At 50.8% G+C, this 17,601-nt stretch overlaps 1 protein-coding gene across 1 annotated transcript in view; it reads left to right on the plus strand.

Annotated features, from left to right (window-relative positions):
* LOC142258387 (NACHT, LRR and PYD domains-containing protein 3-like) overlaps positions 1-17,078 on the plus strand; it is a 58,163-nt gene extending 41,085 nt beyond the window's left edge. The window contains 3 exon segments of the mRNA XM_075330972.1: positions 937-1,107; positions 1,660-1,830; positions 16,135-17,078. Coding sequence (XP_075187087.1) covers positions 937-1,107; positions 1,660-1,830; positions 16,135-16,222 — 430 coding nt within the window. The 3' untranslated portion in view covers positions 16,223-17,078.
* The last annotated feature ends 523 nt before the right edge of the window (positions 17,079-17,601 follow it).

Consider the following 17,601-nt stretch of genomic DNA (forward strand, 5'->3'; position numbering starts at 1 on the left):
AAATCTTGAAGCAGTTCTGTGATTCTCCAGCTGGAACCGTAGCTTCTCTGCTGAGCTCACATAGAATAACTCAAGTGAAGTAGTTCTGTGATTCCCCACCTGGAACTGTAGCTCCTCCACTAAGGTAATGTAGAATAACTCAAGTGAAGCAGTTCTGTGTTTCCCCATTTGGAACTGTAGCTTCTCCGCTGAGCTCATGTGAACTCAAGTGAAGCAGTTCTGTGATTCCTCCAGCTGGAACCATAGCTTCTCCGCTGAGGTCATGAAGAACAACTCCGCTGGTGACAGAAGCAAGGCACTTTCATACTTTCATACCACTCAGTTCTCTTACTGGATTGGTGGAAATGGCTGCTCTGTCATTGGTCACTAGTTCAATCCGACTACATAATTTTCCTCTGAACTATGTAGTCAGAAGGCCTGAGAGAATACACATTTAAAAGACTATCCACATTTACATACAATAGGGCTCCAATAAGTGTCACATGAGACAACAACTAACTTCTCTTGGATTAACAAACAAAAGAACCATACGTCTGGCCTAATTAAGAATAGTTCAACCCCCACATAAGTGGCCAAACGCTGAGTTGTCACATATTGCATACAAAAATACAATCTAAATTCCTTACCAATATGTCTACACAGAAGAACATACAAACTCCATGGAGATGTTTTTGGTGGGAGCCATGCAAGACCGCATTGCTAACCAGTGAGTGCTACCAATGAGCCTCTGCATAGAGTTTCTAAGTTTTGAAACCTAATACAGATTCTAAATTATCTCTGACATTGAATGTGATTGGAAAACAATAGACACAGAGCCCCTGCTCTCTTAGTTGACAAGAGTCCCACCAGTCGTGACATCGCCTCCACGAACAGCTTTGTATGTTCTACTAACACTTTGTGGTACCTCACCCACATCTTGTTTATTGATTCTTACAGATTCGATGGTAATGAGTTACCAGAAACTTGCTGTATCCATTTGGCATCTCTAATAAGAAAACAAATGTCCCTGAAGATACTTGGCTTATCGGTTAACTATCTATATGGTCCTCACTTCAGTGAATTGATGGAGGCTCTGTCCAGTCCAGACAGCAGAATAGAGACATTGGAGTGAGTATTAGAGAGGTGCACAGGTCGGAGAACACAAATTACAAATGGATTTTATTATGTTTTATGCTCCACACTTGTTATCCTCAGCAGACTGTAATAATTTATTGATTGCCCGTCTGAGGTATCTCTTCCCGAGATGTTGGTTCTTATCTACTGACTGTCCAGGGACATATGAAGGTTGTGCTCTGTCTCTGAATGCAGATTTTCTGTGTCTAATGTGATGCAGCATCAGCCGGTCTCACCTGTCTCACCCGCCTCCTGCTTGTGATGGTGTCCTCCTTGTCAGCTCTTACAAGCACCGTACGGCTGTGATTGATTGTACTGGAGAGTCTACACACAGCATTGGTAGATATTGACAGCGTGAATCACTCATTGAGTGGACTTATATCGTATAGCTTTGCTTTCAATTGTGAAAAAGAAAAATTTGTATCTTCTACTGTAGGGGGACCATAAAGAGGAAAAAGGAGGGTGACGATTAGGTGGACGGGTGTTTTCAACCATATCTACACCACCAATTTTTGTCACTCACATCTCAACATCTTATTCTTATAGATTGGAAAGGAATAAGCTGACCGAAATGTCCTGCATCCAGTTAGCGTCTGTAATAATAAATAACCAGTCCCTGAAGACACTATATCTGTCTGGTAACGATCTGTCGGGTCCTCACTTCAGTGTCCTGATTGAAGCTCTGTCCAGTCCAGACTGCAGGCTAGAGGAATTAGAGTAAGTATATGAGACGCGTACAGGACAGAGACATACGAGTATAAAAGATGTCTGCAGGATGGAGACGTGCGGGTATAAGAGACGTGTACACGTTGGACACGTACAGGTATAAAAGATGTACAGGACGGAGACATGCAGGTACAAGGGGCTGCTGATAAGTCTTTGGCTTTACCTAGAAAGAAACGAGCTAGGATGATGAAACTTTCTATTTATTCCACACACTCTCCACTGATGACATCACACTTCTTACATCGGTATTCCAAGTTCTGTAAGCCTAGCAAAAAGAAGGATTTTGGTTGTCCTTCAAACCCGGCATCCATAGCAGCAATGGCATCAGAAATGGTGTGAAATTTAGTACATTGAGGTGTTTCTTCAGGTTTTAGAAACAGATGATAGTCAGAAGGAGCTAGATCTGGTGAATAAGGTGGTGGTCACCAGCTGGAAGCCCAGCTCTGCCAGTTTTGCCGTGGTTGCTTGTGCAGTGTGAGCGGAGGCATTGTCGTGCAGGAACAAGATTCCTTTGGACAGCTTGCCGCACCCTTTGGCCTTCAAAGTTGCCTTCAATTGGTGCAAAAGTTCAATGTAATATCTTGCATTGATGGTGGAACCCTTTTGAAGGTAGTCCACTAGCAGCACACCCTCCACATATGACATCTCCTTAGTGGCTGATTTTTGCACCCAGAACTTCTTTGGACGAGGAGAACCACTGTGCCTCCACTCTTTTGACTGCTCTTTGTTTTCAGGGTCATACAAATAAATCCAGGTCTCATCCATAGTGACCGGTCGCTCCAGGAAGTTCTTATCAGTCCGGAAACACTGACAAATGGAGCGGGAAGTTGTCACTCGCTGCTTCTCTGATCTGTTGTCAGACATTTGGGACCCACTTTGCAGATCGCGTCCTCATGTCCAAATGTTCATGGATAATGACACAAACACATTCATGGGAAATCCCCATGATGTCTGCTATTGCTTTATCTGAAATTCCTCAATTCTCCAGTATGAGGTTGTGCGCAGCATCGATGATCTCCGGAACAACAACCACTCTCGGGCGTCCAGGACGTTCCTCATCATTGCGGCTGAAGTGGCCCGATTTACATTTGGCAACCCAGTTCTTACCTGTGGAATATGAAGGGCAGTGATCCCCCAATGTCTGCGACATATCACCATGAATATCCTTCGCGGACTTTCCTTGCAGAAACAAGAATTTTATCCTCCTCTGCTCTCAGTTGCTGTGAATATCGCATTAGACTCCGCCATTTTGTTTTCCCGCGTGCGGAGAACACTGTTCCCATAAGCAACAAACACAACATTTTGAAAACATATAATAGACGCAAAAGGCTTTCATAGAAACAAAAAAAAAATCACAAAGCCAAAGACTTATCAGCAGCCCCTCGTATAAGAGACTTGTAGAGGACGGAGACATGCAAGTAGAAGACGCATGTACAGGATGGAGACTTGTGAGTATAAAAGGCCTAAAAGATACAGACGTATGAGTATAAGAGACGTGTACAGGATGGAGACGCACGGATAGATGTGTACAGGGCAGAGCCATATGGATAAGAGATGTTTCCAATCCCAGCAAAAAGCACAGCATCAAAAGTGCGATAAAATAGCAAGTGACCATTGTAAGGGTGCACTCACTTTAGCGGCAGGTGGCTTCACATAGGCACAGTTCCTTGGTGAAATAGGCTAGTTTATTGAACATGCCCCAGCTAAAGCACCTAGGCGAGGGATAGGATAAATCGTAACCTTTAATAAATTAGGATTAAAATTAAATTACCCAAACATATAAAAAGACACAAAACACAGAGCCCGAGCACAGTGCGCTGTGCAGTAATCACCTCGCCTGAGCGGCAGCAGACCAGGGTATAACCAGTGATGAAGGTGTGTAATCAGCTATTCCAACAAAGAACAATACATCATTGTCTAAATCATGGAGGGAATAAATAGCTTAGAAATAGACAGTGCTCAAATCACCCAAGCCATCATGTACAGCTCTCCTAGATATCAATTACAGACAGCAAAATCTATAGGATCAGAAGGGTCTCGCCCACCCAGGATTCCTCCTGCCCTTTACACTATGGAGTTCCAGGTGGGCATCAGGTCTTGTATACAGCTCACCTTGCCCTAATACCCAAAGACTCCCACCCTTACAAGGACGGTCCACATACAGTACAGACCAAAAGTTTGGACACACCTTCTAATTCAAAGAGTTTTCTTTATTTTCATGACTCTAAAAATTGTAGATTCACATTGACATTGAAGACATCAAAACTATGAATGAAAACATGTGGAATGAAATACGTAAAAAAGTGTGAAACAACTGAAAATATGTCTTATATTCTAGGTTCTTCAGAGTAGCCACCTTTTGCTTTCGTTACTGCTTTGCACACTCTTGGTATTCTCTTGATGAGCTTCAAGAGGTAGTCACCGGAAATGGTTTTCCAACAGTCTTGAAGGACTTCCCAGAAATGCTTAGCACTTGTTGGCCCTTTTGCCTTCACTCTGCGGTCCAGCTCACCCCAAACCATCTCGATTGGGTTCAGGTCTGGTGACTGTGGAGACCAGGTCATCTGGCGTAGCACCCCATCACTCTCCTTCTTAGTCACATAGCCCTTATGTCGCGGGCGGGGAGGAGGGTGTCAGCACACCGCGCTCACCCCTTCTGCTCGGGTCCGGCAGCTGCTCCTGGTGGCTCGAGCCGTGGGCCGGATCCCGGGGTTTCTCGAGCGACACTCCTCGCCCGTGAGTGAAAGGGGGTGTTTGTTGGGTGTGGGGATTGTTATAGTTCGTGACGCCACCCACGGTTGTGGTGATTGCACCACCGCTGCTCAGTGTGGGGGTCCCGGGGATGGTGATGCGGAGCAGCCAGGTGTTGTGTTGCCCCTCCGTGGGTAGGGGTTGGTGATCCCGGGGCCCGGTGATGAGATGTGAAGTGTAGGGCCTGGAGGGCGCAGGGACGCGGGGGCAGCGCTGTGCCTTGCGGCACTATGGTACTCACTCAGCCTGACACACGGACACAGTTTGTACGGTAAACCAACGGCTGGTAAGACGGTCCCACAGACGGCTGCACCTGCACTCCCGGTAGGTGACGGTGATGTCTCTCTTCCTTGCACCTGTGTTGACTGATGGTAGCGGTGGATTCCCTCCGGTTACCCGCTCCCCGGCTGCAATCTGGGCCGGAGGAGCTCTACACTTTGCCCGCAGGCGCTGGCCCTGAGAAACTTGTGCCGTGGCGGTGGCGGTGTCTCTCCAATACGGGTTGGGCTGTTGCCTTCAATCGGGACTTGGTTGTTGGGGGATCTGCGTCCCCGTCACTGACGGATTTGGCAAATCTGGCGACTCCTAGCCTTGCCGGGGTCCGAGAGGCCCCTGCCCTGGTGCTGACTGTCCTTCGGAACACTGCTCCAGACCACCGGGCACACAGCCAACGGGGTCCTTCCAGGAACTTCCAAACGGTCCCCCTCCAGACAGTCACCGCCGTTGCTGACCTTGCTGTTCTGGCCCTCACAAAGCTGGACCCTTCAGGCTGTCTTTCTCTTCTGTCACTTTACTTGCTTTTCCTCCTTTACTACTTTCCTTCCTTCACTTTCACTTAGTTGTTTACTTTTGCCCTGTCTAGACTACTCCTCCACTCCTTCCACTTCCTCCTCCCTGACTAGACTCCTCACTCAAGCTCTCCCTGAGCTCTTCTCACTTGCCCTGCCTGGGCTATCTGCCTGGTTACTTCCTGCCTCCAGAGTTGTGAGCTCCTTGGTGGGCGGAGCCAACCGCCTGGCTCACCCCCTGGTGTGCATCATCAACCTCTGGAGGAAGGCAACAAGGATTTGTGGTTAGCTGTGATGTGCCTGCCTGGAGTGTGGGGTGTGGTGGTGTTTGACCTGTGTCCCCTGGCTTGCCCAGGGCGACACATTCCCCCTTAGCAAAATGCAGACCGTCCGCGGGCTGCCGTCCTACACCGGTTTTATTTTTCTGTAAAAAGGGGATAACAGGGTTAAGCAAAACATAAATACATTTTTAATCAAAAACTCTTCCCAAGACGGGAGGCACATTTACTTAAACGTTGCAACGGTATACGGTCACGGTTTCCGCTCTCTCCCACCCAAGCAACCTGGCCCTGATGCTGCCCCTAAAACCCAGGCAGCACCCCTTGACCCACAGTCCAGCACAAGTCACCCGAGCGGGATCTGTCCTTCCCCTCCAGAGGGTGGCCACCGGTTCCTTTGGTGGCTGGGCCCTGGCCTGCTCTGCTCAGGGCCCTCCCTCCAACCTGCCTCTCCGGAGGCGGTATGGCGGAAACGGTAACGGTACCCAACATATTTACAAGCCACTTAACGTTTGTGGTGCCCTGCAAGTTCACGGGCTTGTCCATGGATAGTTCCCATGCAAATAAACTTTAAACGGTCCCCACGGGGACAACGGTGCCGGCTCCAGCCGGTTGCAAATCAACAAAGCAAATCAGGTGAAAAACTCGGTATAATCATTTTCTTCTTATCATTTCAAACTTTTTCAAACAACACACAGCAAACAAGCAACTCAGTGGTGGTCCCAACGGGGACGGTGCAACGGGCATCCGCTGCCCTACTCCGGTCCTTTTTCTGCTTCATCCGAGGGAGGGGATGCAGAGCACACCTTGCTCTCCGGGCTGCCCCTCAGCTTTACGTCCAGGGCAAACCACCCCCTCTCTCCGCAGTGCCGGGTGTAACGCACCATGTCCCCTGGTATGAGATTGCGGCCAGGATGCTCCTCGGGCAGATGGGCATGCACGTCCCGCCGGGCCACAAACACCTCGGCCTCCAGGCCCGGTTCGTATATGAATCCGTAGCCCCGGCGGATATCGAATCGCCTCACCTGTCCCTCGTAGAACGGGCCCCGGACACGGAAGGTCGCTTGCCGCAAGTTTTCTTTTTCCCGAATGGCTCGGGCCACCAGCTCGGCTTTCCTTCTCTCCCTCTCCGCGATCTCCAGGCCCAGCTTTGTCGGCTCCCTGTCCCAGTATGGCGCTGCTACCTGCTCCGGCGCACGGGTTGAGCCCCGCGGGACATCCAGCACGTTACCCACTGTCAGGAAGGTGGGTAGCGTATCCCGCGGTGTCATGGCCTTGGGCGCTGCCTTCCAGCAACAACCCGGCGCCACCTCAGCCGAGGTGTGGGGGATGGGCACAGGGGCTTTCCGCAGCCGGGCCTTCGGCTCGGAGCGGGTCGTCGGCTCCGGCTCGGGAAACTGCTCGGGGACGGTCTCTGGCACAATCTTCGGGGCCTTCCATGGTAATGCCTCCGGTTTGTTGCGGGCTCCGGCTACAGGTCGGTCCGCTGGGGCGGACGGGCTGGGTATCGCTACCGGTTGTGGTGGTAGCGGGCCTAGTGGCGGGGTCACGGCCTCCGAGACGGGTGGCGAGGGAGGCAACGGGGGGAGAGGGCTTGGACCGGGTGTCATGATGTATTTTACCTTCTCACTGTATTTGCTGTAATACTATGTCAGGATGTGATGTCACTTTCCTTTGGTTGTACTTACTGAACACTTTGAAATGTCTTGGGATGTAAGTAACCATACCTTCCCCCATCTCCTGTGTCTCTGGGCCCATAATGCAATTATCTCTTGTCCACACAGCCAGGGGAACTTCTCATTGTTTCGTAAGCAGTGGATAACGCCAACTACACAAACCTGTAGACATCTCGGAGCCAACCTTCTAGAATCTTCTAGTGGGCCCAACCATTGCATAGACCCCTACCCTTGAGGGGCGGGCCCACGAGCTCAGACAATTCACTCCTGTTTCTAAATGCAGTTGGGAGTTGAGTTTTTGAAGAGGTTGGGAGCGAGATCTGATTCTGCGGACAGACCTCGCCGTCCAGTGGATTGTGTGGGATTTCTGGGACTCTGAAAAGGACTATTACGTTGTGATCTGGCACTCTGGATTATCGGGAGGTGCCCCCGAATCTGTTTTATTTGGACTTGTCGTGTGCTGTTCCTGTATTCCTGTTAGTAAACCTGTTGGATCATCCTCGGCCTGTTGTCTCTCTTTGCTCTGATGTACACCCCGTCACAAACTGGTGGCAGCAGCGGGATCAGAGCAGAAGAAATGGAGGACAACAGCCAATCGACGTCTGAAACCAGAACCTCAGGATACAGGAACTGGACTGTGGCGAGTCTACAAACAAAGGCCCGTGAATTAGGTGTCGGCTACAAAGGACTCTCTAAGGAGCAACTAATTGAGGCATTGGAACACGCTTGCCTGCAAGATGGCACCGAGGAACAATTTCCACAGCAAGGGGAGCAAAGACGGGAGCCGGAGGTGAATACCCAAAAAAGTCAATGGGTTGTGTGGTACAAGGAAAAGATGGCACTGCTTGGAGATGAGGCCACCATAGAAGATAAGAGGGAGGCCATGCGTGGAGCTGAAGAGAAGGAGCGCAGGATGGAGGAGATGGCATTGCTGGATAAGCAGCTCGCTGTGGAAGCCGCGAGAGGTTCCAGACAGACTGTAACCCCAGCACCCATCATGAGGGAACTTCCCAGAGTGTCCCGCAAATACTTCAAGCAGTTTAATGAGGCTGCTGGGGACATTGAGGGCTTCTTCCAGGACTTTGAGCATCAGTGTCGATTAATGGAAGTCCCAGAAAGGGAGCGCGTCCGGCATCTGGTTGGGCTCTTAGAGGGTGGAGCTGCTGCAGCCTATAGAGCTATGGACCCTCGGTGGAACTGTGAGTATGCGGATATTAAACAGACTATTCTAGAACATTATGCTGTAACGCCAGACACTTACAGGACTCAGTTCCGTACTCTAGCATGTGATGAGGAAGTGTCCTTCAAGATGTATGCCCACAAACTCAAACATCTGTGGCATCGTTGGTTGGAGGCAGAGGAGGCCTTAACCTTGGAGACCGTCCTCCAGGTCCTCCTAAAAGAGCAGTTTTACTTCAAGTGCCCCGCTGAGATCCGGGAATGGGTGCGTGAAAGGAGACCAGCCACTGTGGAGGAAGCTGCAGCTCTAGCTGATGAGGCTCTCACCATCAAGCCTCAGTGGAAAAAACTACTACCCAGTGAGAAAAAAAACACCAACCCCCCAACGCTGGTGGCCCCTGGTCCTTCTGGCCCCAATGTTCACCATCACCCTAGACCGTCAACTCATGGGGACCTTCGTGTGACTGTGCCTCGCATTACTCATGCTCCACCTTTGGGAATACGACGCAGAGGAAGAATCCCAGAGCGCAGATGTTATGGATGTGGGCAGCCTGGGCACATGCAATTCCAATGTCCAGGTGTTCGTAGACAGAACAGCTACAGACCGCCTTTGCCTGTTCATTACCTACAGACACCTTCACCAGGAGAAGAGCTGGATTCTGTGCCTGATGACTTGCCAAGTGACTCAGATATCCTGGCTCCCCTACCCGGAGTCTATGGGGTGCGAGCTCCAGCCACCTGTTCTTCTGATCTTCAGGACAAACATCTACAGGAGGTCGTGCTGGATGGCCAAAAAGTTGTTGGCTTCCGTGACACTGGGGCTTTCCTCACCATAGCCGATCCCCGAGTAATTCAACCACAAGCAATTCAAAAGGGACCAGGAATTGCCATTGAACTGGCAGGAGGTACCCAGAGATATATTCCAAGAGCAAACAGCTGATTGTTCCTCAGAAGTACAGAATTCCCCTATTACACCTGGCTCATGACATTCCTACGGCTGGCCATCAAGGCAAAACCCGCACCGAGAGACGATTGACTCAAACTTTTTATTGGCCGGGGATTTCCCAAGCAGTGGCGCATTTCTGCCGAACTTGTGACATATGTCGGCGTAGAGGGCGACCCGGAGATCACCCAAAGGCACCCCTGCAACCGCTCCCTATAATAGAAGAACCCTTTCAAAGAGTAGCTGTTGATATCATTGGACCTCTGGCTAAACCAAGTAAATCTGGAAAGCAGTACATTCTCACTGTTGTGGACTACGCCACCCGATATCCAGAAGCCGTGGCCTTGTCAAGTATCTCTGCAGCCAAGGTGGCCGAGGCCTTGGTTATTATTTTTACCAGAGTAGGATTCCCCAGTGAGATCTTGTCGGACCAAGGCTCCCAGTTTATGTCAGAGTTGGTCCAGTGTCTGTGGCGCACCTGTGGAGTACGAGCGATCCGAACGACCCCGTATCATCCCCAAACAAATGGACTTTGTGAACGATTCAACGGCACTCTGAAGAATATGCTGAGGGCCTTCACGGACCGAGATTCAGACTGGGAGAAGTACCTACCCCATCTCTTGTTTGCCTATCGGGAAGTTCCCCAGGAGTCCACTGGGTTCTCCCCCTTTGAACTACTCTATGGAAGAAAGGTCCGAGGACCCTTAACCCTGCTCAAGGAATACTGGGAGGGGCAAGTTGAAGATACAGGAACCCCTGTTGTCCCTTATGTCCTAAAGCTGCGAGAAACCTTGGCCCAACTTGCTAGTTTTGCACAGAGTCATTTGCGTATGGCTCAAACCAGACAGAAGACATGGTATGACCGTAAAGCACGCTATCGGGAGTTTGTAGAAGGACAACAAGTCTTAATGATTGTTCCCCATCGGCAGAATAAACTGCAGACCACATGGGAGGGTCCCTTCCGGGTTCTCAGAAAACTGAATGATACCAATTACCTTCTTGCTTTAGATGATCAGGGGCTAAGGCAAAAGACTGTCCATGTGAATATGATTAAGGAGTACCATGACCGGAACATTCCAATGATAGCAAGCTGTCGGTTGGCTTCAGAAGATGGTCAAGAGGATGAGGACTCTCTACCTGATCTCGTGGAAGCAGCGAGAGCCCCATCCACTGTGGAACAGGTTCCCCTGGGAGATTACCTGGACTCCTTACAGAAAATCCAGATGCTGGAAGTGCTTCAACAGAGACGGGCTGCTTTCTCATCCCAACCAGGTCGAACCACCGTCACCCAACATCATGTGGACACTCAGGGCATCCGTCCCATACAACTGGCTCCTTACCGGGTACCTGAATCAGTTCGAAACACCATGCAGCACGAACTGGAGGAGATGTTACAGCTTGGGGTAATCCAGGCCTCCCATAGCCCTTGGGCCTCCCCTGTGGTGTTAGTACCCAAGAAGGATGGGAGTACTCGATTTTGTGTGGACTATCGGCGACTAAACGACCATACCGTCAGCGATCCTTACCCAATGCCTCGTATTGACGAACTTCTAGACCGACTGGCTGGGTCCCGATATGTCACTACCTTGGATCTCAGTAAGGGATACTGGCAGATCCCTCTAACGGATGAAGGGAGAGAACGGTCCGCTTTTATAACCCCCTTTGGTCTGTATGAATTTCTAAGCATGCCTTTTGGAATGAAAAATGCCCCGGCCACCTTCCAGAGAATAATGGATCAGATCCTCCGGGGATGTGATGACTTTGCTTGTGCCTACTTGGATGATATCGCCGTCTTCAGCCACACATGGGAGGAACATCTGAATCAAGTAGCCATTATTTTGGACCTGATTCTTGCAGCCGGCCTAACTATTCGACCCGATAAATGCCAATTGGGGATGGGGGAAGTCCAGTACCTAGGACATAGAGTGGGAGGAGGGAAGCTCCGACCTGAGCCTGCCAAAATCCAGGCTATTAGAGACTGGCCTGTACCCCAAACTAAGAAACAAGTTATGGCTTTTCTGGGCACTGCCAGTTATTACCGAAAATTTGTTTCTCATTTCAGTACTGTGGCCAAGCCTCTTACCGACCTGACCAAGAAAACAATGCCCCGGCTGGTGATCTGGACTCCAGCCTGTGATGAGGCTTTTAACCGGCTGAAGGATGCTTTGATCTGCGATCCTGTCCTGGCTGCTCCAGACTACAAGAGGAGATTCATTGTGCAAACAGACGCCTCTGCTTATGGACTGGGAGCTGTCCTCAGCCAGGTGAATGCAGCTGGGGACGAGCACCCCATCGCCTATCTCAGCCGGAAACTGCTGGACCGAGAAGTGGCCTATGCAACTGTTGAGAAGGAATGTCTGGCTGTAGTGTGGGCCCTTAAGAAACTACGGCCGTATCTGTATGGACGGGAATTCACTGTGGTTACTGATCACAATCCCCTCACCTGGCTGAACAGAGTCTCTGGGGACAATGGACGCTTACTGCGATGGAGCCTGGCTCTGCAGCCCTATAACTTTACCATACAATATAGAAGGGGCAGCCAACACCAAAATGCAGATGGACTGTCCAGGCAAGAGGAGCCCTGAGTCCTGTCAGCCATTCCTGCGTGTACTTAACCAGCGACCTGTAGAGGTCCCTAGTACGTACACAAGTTGGGAGGGAAAGGGATTGTCATGATGTATTTTACCTTCTCACTGTATTTGCTGTAATACTATGTCAGGATGTGATGTCACTTTCCTTTGGTTGTACTTACTGAACACTTTGAAATGTCTTGGGATGTAAGTAACCATACCTTCCCCCATCTCCTGTGTCTCTGGGCCCATAATGCAATTATCTCTTGTCCACACAGCCAGGGGAACTTCTCATTGTTTCGTAAGCAGTGGATAACGCCAACTACACAAACCTGTAGACATCTCGGAGCCAACCTTCTAGAATCTTCTAGTGGGCCCAACCATTGCATAGACCCCTACCCTTGAGGGGCGGGCCCACGAGCTCAGACAATTCACTCCTGTTTCTAAATGCAGTTGGGAGTTGAGTTTTTGAAGAGGTTGGGAGCGAGATCTGATTCTGCGGACAGACCTCGCCGTCCAGTGGATTGTGTGGGATTTCTGGGACTCTGAAAAGGACTATTACGTTGTGATCTGGCACTCTGGATTATCGGGAGGTGCCCCCGAATCTGTTTTATTTGGACTTGTCGTGTGCTGTTCCTGTATTCCTGTTAGTAAACCTGTTGGATCATCCTCGGCCTGTTGTCTCTCTTTGCTCTGATGTACACCCCGTCACACCGGGCCCCACAGCCGCGATGACCGGCCCTGCAAGGGCATTGGGACGTGGGTCACTCACCCTCCCTTTCTCCGACTCCTCCTCGCGTCTCCGCACGGTGGCTACAACGTCCGCCATGTCGGCCTCCCACTCCTCCATGAGGAGCTGCATCTTGACCTGCAGCCGTTGATAGAGCTGCGCGGTCCGGATCTCCACCCACGCCGCGGTTCCAGGCGCGGGGGGTACGGTGTCGCGGGACGGCATCCACATGGTGTCTTCACTGGTTGCTTCCAGGAACGGTATCCTTGCAAGGTCCTGGCGTCCCTGCATTTATAGCCGCAGCTACATGCGTCCAGCCGCCATCGCGTCCCCCTTAGCTCTTTCCGGCCCCTCCTCTCTCGGGGCGGGGTTTTGGCCTTCGCGCCTCTACTGCTCGAGAAGACGCTCGAGCGGGAACTTTTCGCGCCAAAGATGGCGGCTTCTGAAATTTTTCTGCCGGATGCCTCCGGCGGTAACAAGGCGCACCTCTACCTGACGGCAGAGCGGTAAGATCCTGTTCGTGACGCCAAGTTGTCGCGGGCGGGGAGGAGGGTGTCAGCACACCGCGCTCACCCCTTCTGCTCGGGTCCGGCAGCTGCTCCTGGTGGCTCGAGCCGTGGGCCGGATCCCGGGGTTTCTCGAGCGACACTCCTCGCCCGTGAGTGAAAGGGGGTGTTTGTTGGGTGTGGGGATTGTTATAGTTCGTGACGCCACCCACGGTTGTGGTGATTGCACCACCGCTGCTCAGTGTGGGGGTCCCGGGGATGGTGATGCGGAGCAGCCAGGTGTTGTGTTGCCCCTCCGTGGGTAGGGGTTGGTGATCCCGGGGCCCGGTGATGAGATGTGAAGTGTAGGGCCTGGAGGGCGCAGGGACGCGGGGGCAGCGCTGTGCCTTGCGGCATTATGGTACTCACTCAGCCTGACACACGGACACAGTTTGTACGGTAAACCAACGGTTGGTAGGACGGTCCCACAGACGGCTGCACCTGCACTCCCGGTAGGTGACGGTGATGTCTCTCTTCCTTGCACCTGTGTTGACTGATGGTAGCGGTGGATTCCCTCCGGTTACCCGCTCCCCGGCTGCAATCTGGGCCGGAGGAGCTCTACACTTTGCCCGCAGGCGCTGGCCCTGAGAAACTTGTGCCGTGGCGGTGGCGGTGTCTCTCCAATACGGGTTGGGCTGTTGCCTTCAATCGGGACTTGGTTGTTGGGGGATCTGCGTCCCCGTCACTGACGGATTTGGCAAATCTGGCGACTCCTAGCCTTGCCGGGGTCCGAGAGGCCCCTGCCCTGGTGCTGACTGTCCTTCGGAACACTGCTCCAGACCACCGGGCACACAGCCAACGGGGTCCTTCCAGGAACTTCCAAACGGTCCCCCTCCAGACAGTCACCGCCGTTGCTGACCTTGCTGTTCTGGCCCTCACAAAGCTGGACCCTTCAGGCTGTCTTTCTCTTCTGTCACTTTACTTGCTTTTCCTCCTTTACTACTTTCCTTCCTTCACTTTCACTTAGTTGTTTACTTTTGCCCTGTCTAGACTACTCCTCCACTCCTTCCACTTCCTCCTCCCTGACTAGACTCCTCACTCAAGCTCTCCCTGAGCTCTTCTCACTTGCCCTGCCTGGGCTATCTGCCTGGTTACTTCCTGCCTCCAGAGTTGTGAGCTCCTTGGTGGGCGGAGCCAACCGCCTGGCCCACCCCCTGGTGTGCATCATCAACCTCTGGAGGAAGGCAACAAGGATTTGTGGTTAGCTGTGATGTGCCTACCTGGAGTGTGGGGTGTGGTGGTGTTTGACCTGTGTCCCCTGGCTTGCCCAGGGCGACACACTTACACAGCCTGGAGGTGTGTTTGGGGTCATTGTCCTGTTGAAAAATAAATGATGGTCCAACTAAATGCAAACCGGATGGAATAGCACGCCGCTGCAAGATGCTGTGGTAGCCATGCTGGTTCTGTATGCCTTCAATTTTGAATAAATCCCAAACAGTGTCACCAGCAGAGCCCCCCCACACCATCACACCTCCTCCTCCATGCTTCACGGTGGGAAACAGGCATGTAGAGTCCATCCGTTCACCTTTTCTACAAAGACACGGTGGTTGGATCCAAAGATCTCAAATTTGGACTCCTCAGACCGAAGCACAGATTTCCACTGGTCTAATGTCCATTCCTTGTGTCTCTTCTGCTTGTTGCCTGTCCTTAGCAGTGGTTTCCTAGCAGCTATTTTACCATGAAGGCTGCTGCACAAAGTCTCCTCTTAACAGTTGTTCTAGAGATGAGGTGTGTCCAAACTTTTGGTCTGTACTGTATGTTTTTGTTTACCATCTTCCTTAATGCCCAAAGTGCCCCCGACGCTTTTCATCCCTAAATAGGATTCATCGGGGGAAAGGCAAACAGTTCCTCATAGACAGGGTTAAATCTGGTGCATGAACATACCACCAGGCTGATGCAAGCACCAGATTTAGCCCTGTCTGTGAGGAACTGTTTGCCTTTCCCCTGATGAGTCCTTTGACATCCTGATGGGCATATATAAGAATGTCCAGCTCTGTCCAGTTCAGGTCAGGAGCCCCGCTGGCTGTCCAGCTCAGGTCAGGAGCCCCGCGGGCTGTCCAGCTCAGGTCAGGAGCCCTGCGGGCTGTCCAGCTCAGGTCAGGAGCCCCGCTGGCTGTCCAGCTCAGGTCAGGAGCCCCGCTGGCTGTCCAGCTCAGGTCAGGAGCCCAACTGGCTGTCCAGCTCAGGTCAGGAGCCCCGCTGGCTGTCCAGCTCAGGTCAGGAGCCCCGCGGGCTGTCCAGCTCAGGTCAGGAGCCCCGCGGGCTGTCCAGCTCAGGTCAGGAGCCCCGCTGGCTGTCCAGCTCAGGTCAGGAGCCCCGCTGGCTGTCCAGCTCAGGTCAGGAGCCCCGCTGGCTGTCCAGCTCAGGTCAGGAGCCCCGCTGGCTGTCCAGCTCAGGTCAGGAGCCCCGCGGGCTGTCCAGCTCAGGTCAGGAGCCCCGCGGGCTGTCCAGCTCAGGTCAGGAGCCCCGCTGGCTGTCCAGCTCAGGTCAGGAGCCCCGCTGGCTGTCCAGCTCAGGTCAGGAGCCCCGCGGGCTGTCCAGCTCAGGTCAGGAGCCCCGCGGGATTTCCAGCTCAGGTCAGGAGCCCCGCGGGCTGTCCAGCTCAGGTCAGGAGCCCCGCGGGCTGTCCAGCTCAGGTCAAGAGCCCCGCGGGCTGTCCAGCTCAGGTCAGGAGCCCCGCGGGCTGTCCAGCCCAGGTCAAGAGCCCCGCGGGCTGTCCGTGCATCGTGGTTCGTTCTTGAATGCGACATAAAGCTGATCACTTCACTGACTATCCAGAGATGTGCGAAAATCCTCTCCATACAGTCATAACACTATGGGGGTCTTCTTTTCTAGTATTATAGGTAATAAATTGTCTGAGGAGGAGGAGGAAGAAATGAGAAAACTAGAAGAACTCAAACCAGATATGGTGCTGTCTTACTGAACATACAAGAAGCCAGATTTCTATTTGTGATCATTTTTTGCCTTGAACCAGAAATCCTAGACGGGCAAATACACTGCGACTCCATTTTAGAAATGACGCCCTGCATCAAGCCTTCGAGTAAATGTTCTGACATTTTAAAGGGCCCCAGATTACCTGATAATGTGATTCTACAGGTCAGAATGATGATGGGGATAGGAAACTTTTGTATAATTTATATAAAATGGTAATATTTGTTGAAAAATGAAATACAAATGTTGTTTTGTTGCTTTCTGAGAGTCGAAACGTTGTAATTTTTATGTCAGTGGAACTATACGAGGACTATGTGCTTGTCAAGTTGTTGTTTTAATTATCATTTTGGGGTAGATATGATGTTTTGTTTGCATTTTTTCCTGGAATTGCAGCGACCATAAAACTAAAATGATGTCACTTTTATTTTTTTTGTTATATCGATGGCTTTTTTCGTATTGTAAATGTATAATTTGATTGGATATTTATACATGCAGCGCGTGTATATTTTATACATTTCTTTAATAAGGTAATACGGAGGTGAGGTAAGGAATTTTAGTTTTTATATATTTAAAAAAACAACAACTTTTTTTTCTTTAATTTTTAGTCCAGGTTAAAGTAAGGAAGGAAGTGATGTCTTTCAGGTCTGCCAAAAAGTTCTTAGTGTGTGGGATTTCATTTTTGAAAGAAATAATTGTTGAGGGGTATGGCTAAGCTGGGTGGATGCCGGGAGTGTTTTTACTTATTATGAAGTTATGTATTCTATTATTTGCTATCATTTAAGAAACACCTAAATTGGTACATGGTACGCCTATTTTTATGAAGAGTATAAAACATCTGCTTCTCATTAAATTCATTTGGAGAGCTTTGGAAATCACATGTCTGTGTATTTAATTCTCACTGGTGCCATAGAATGAATCCCAGAAACTTTTAATTGGAGTTAGAACTGCTCCAACAGTTGGGGGCTCGTCGTTGGGATACCAAAGCAAACTAAAAGAACTGAAAAATTAGACATTTTTCAAAGGTGGAGAGATATAAAAACTACGGTAGGTAGGTAAGACATTGTCGTACATGTGCTCTCCTCCTTCCGGAAACCTCTCCAGTCAGATTATGGAGGTTAGTATGGATATTTAAGATTCAACTTTCTTGCATTCCATGCATGCCTATGTGTGTTGTGACGGGGTCCTTCTCCGATATCACACAATCAACAGAGCAAGAGATGAGTGAACAATCCAAAGCATATTTATTCCATGCAATACAGAATTACCATCAAATAATCCACCACAAAAAGGGGTAAAATAGTCCAGAAATGGCATAAATGTCCGGGAGTTCAGTCACAATCCTGCAGCAGTCCTTTTCCAGGGAAATCGGGG

Source organism: Anomaloglossus baeobatrachus, chromosome 12 (assembly GCF_048569485.1).
Source record: "Anomaloglossus baeobatrachus isolate aAnoBae1 chromosome 12, aAnoBae1.hap1, whole genome shotgun sequence".
Classification (NCBI taxonomy): Eukaryota; Metazoa; Chordata; class Amphibia; order Anura; family Aromobatidae; genus Anomaloglossus; species Anomaloglossus baeobatrachus.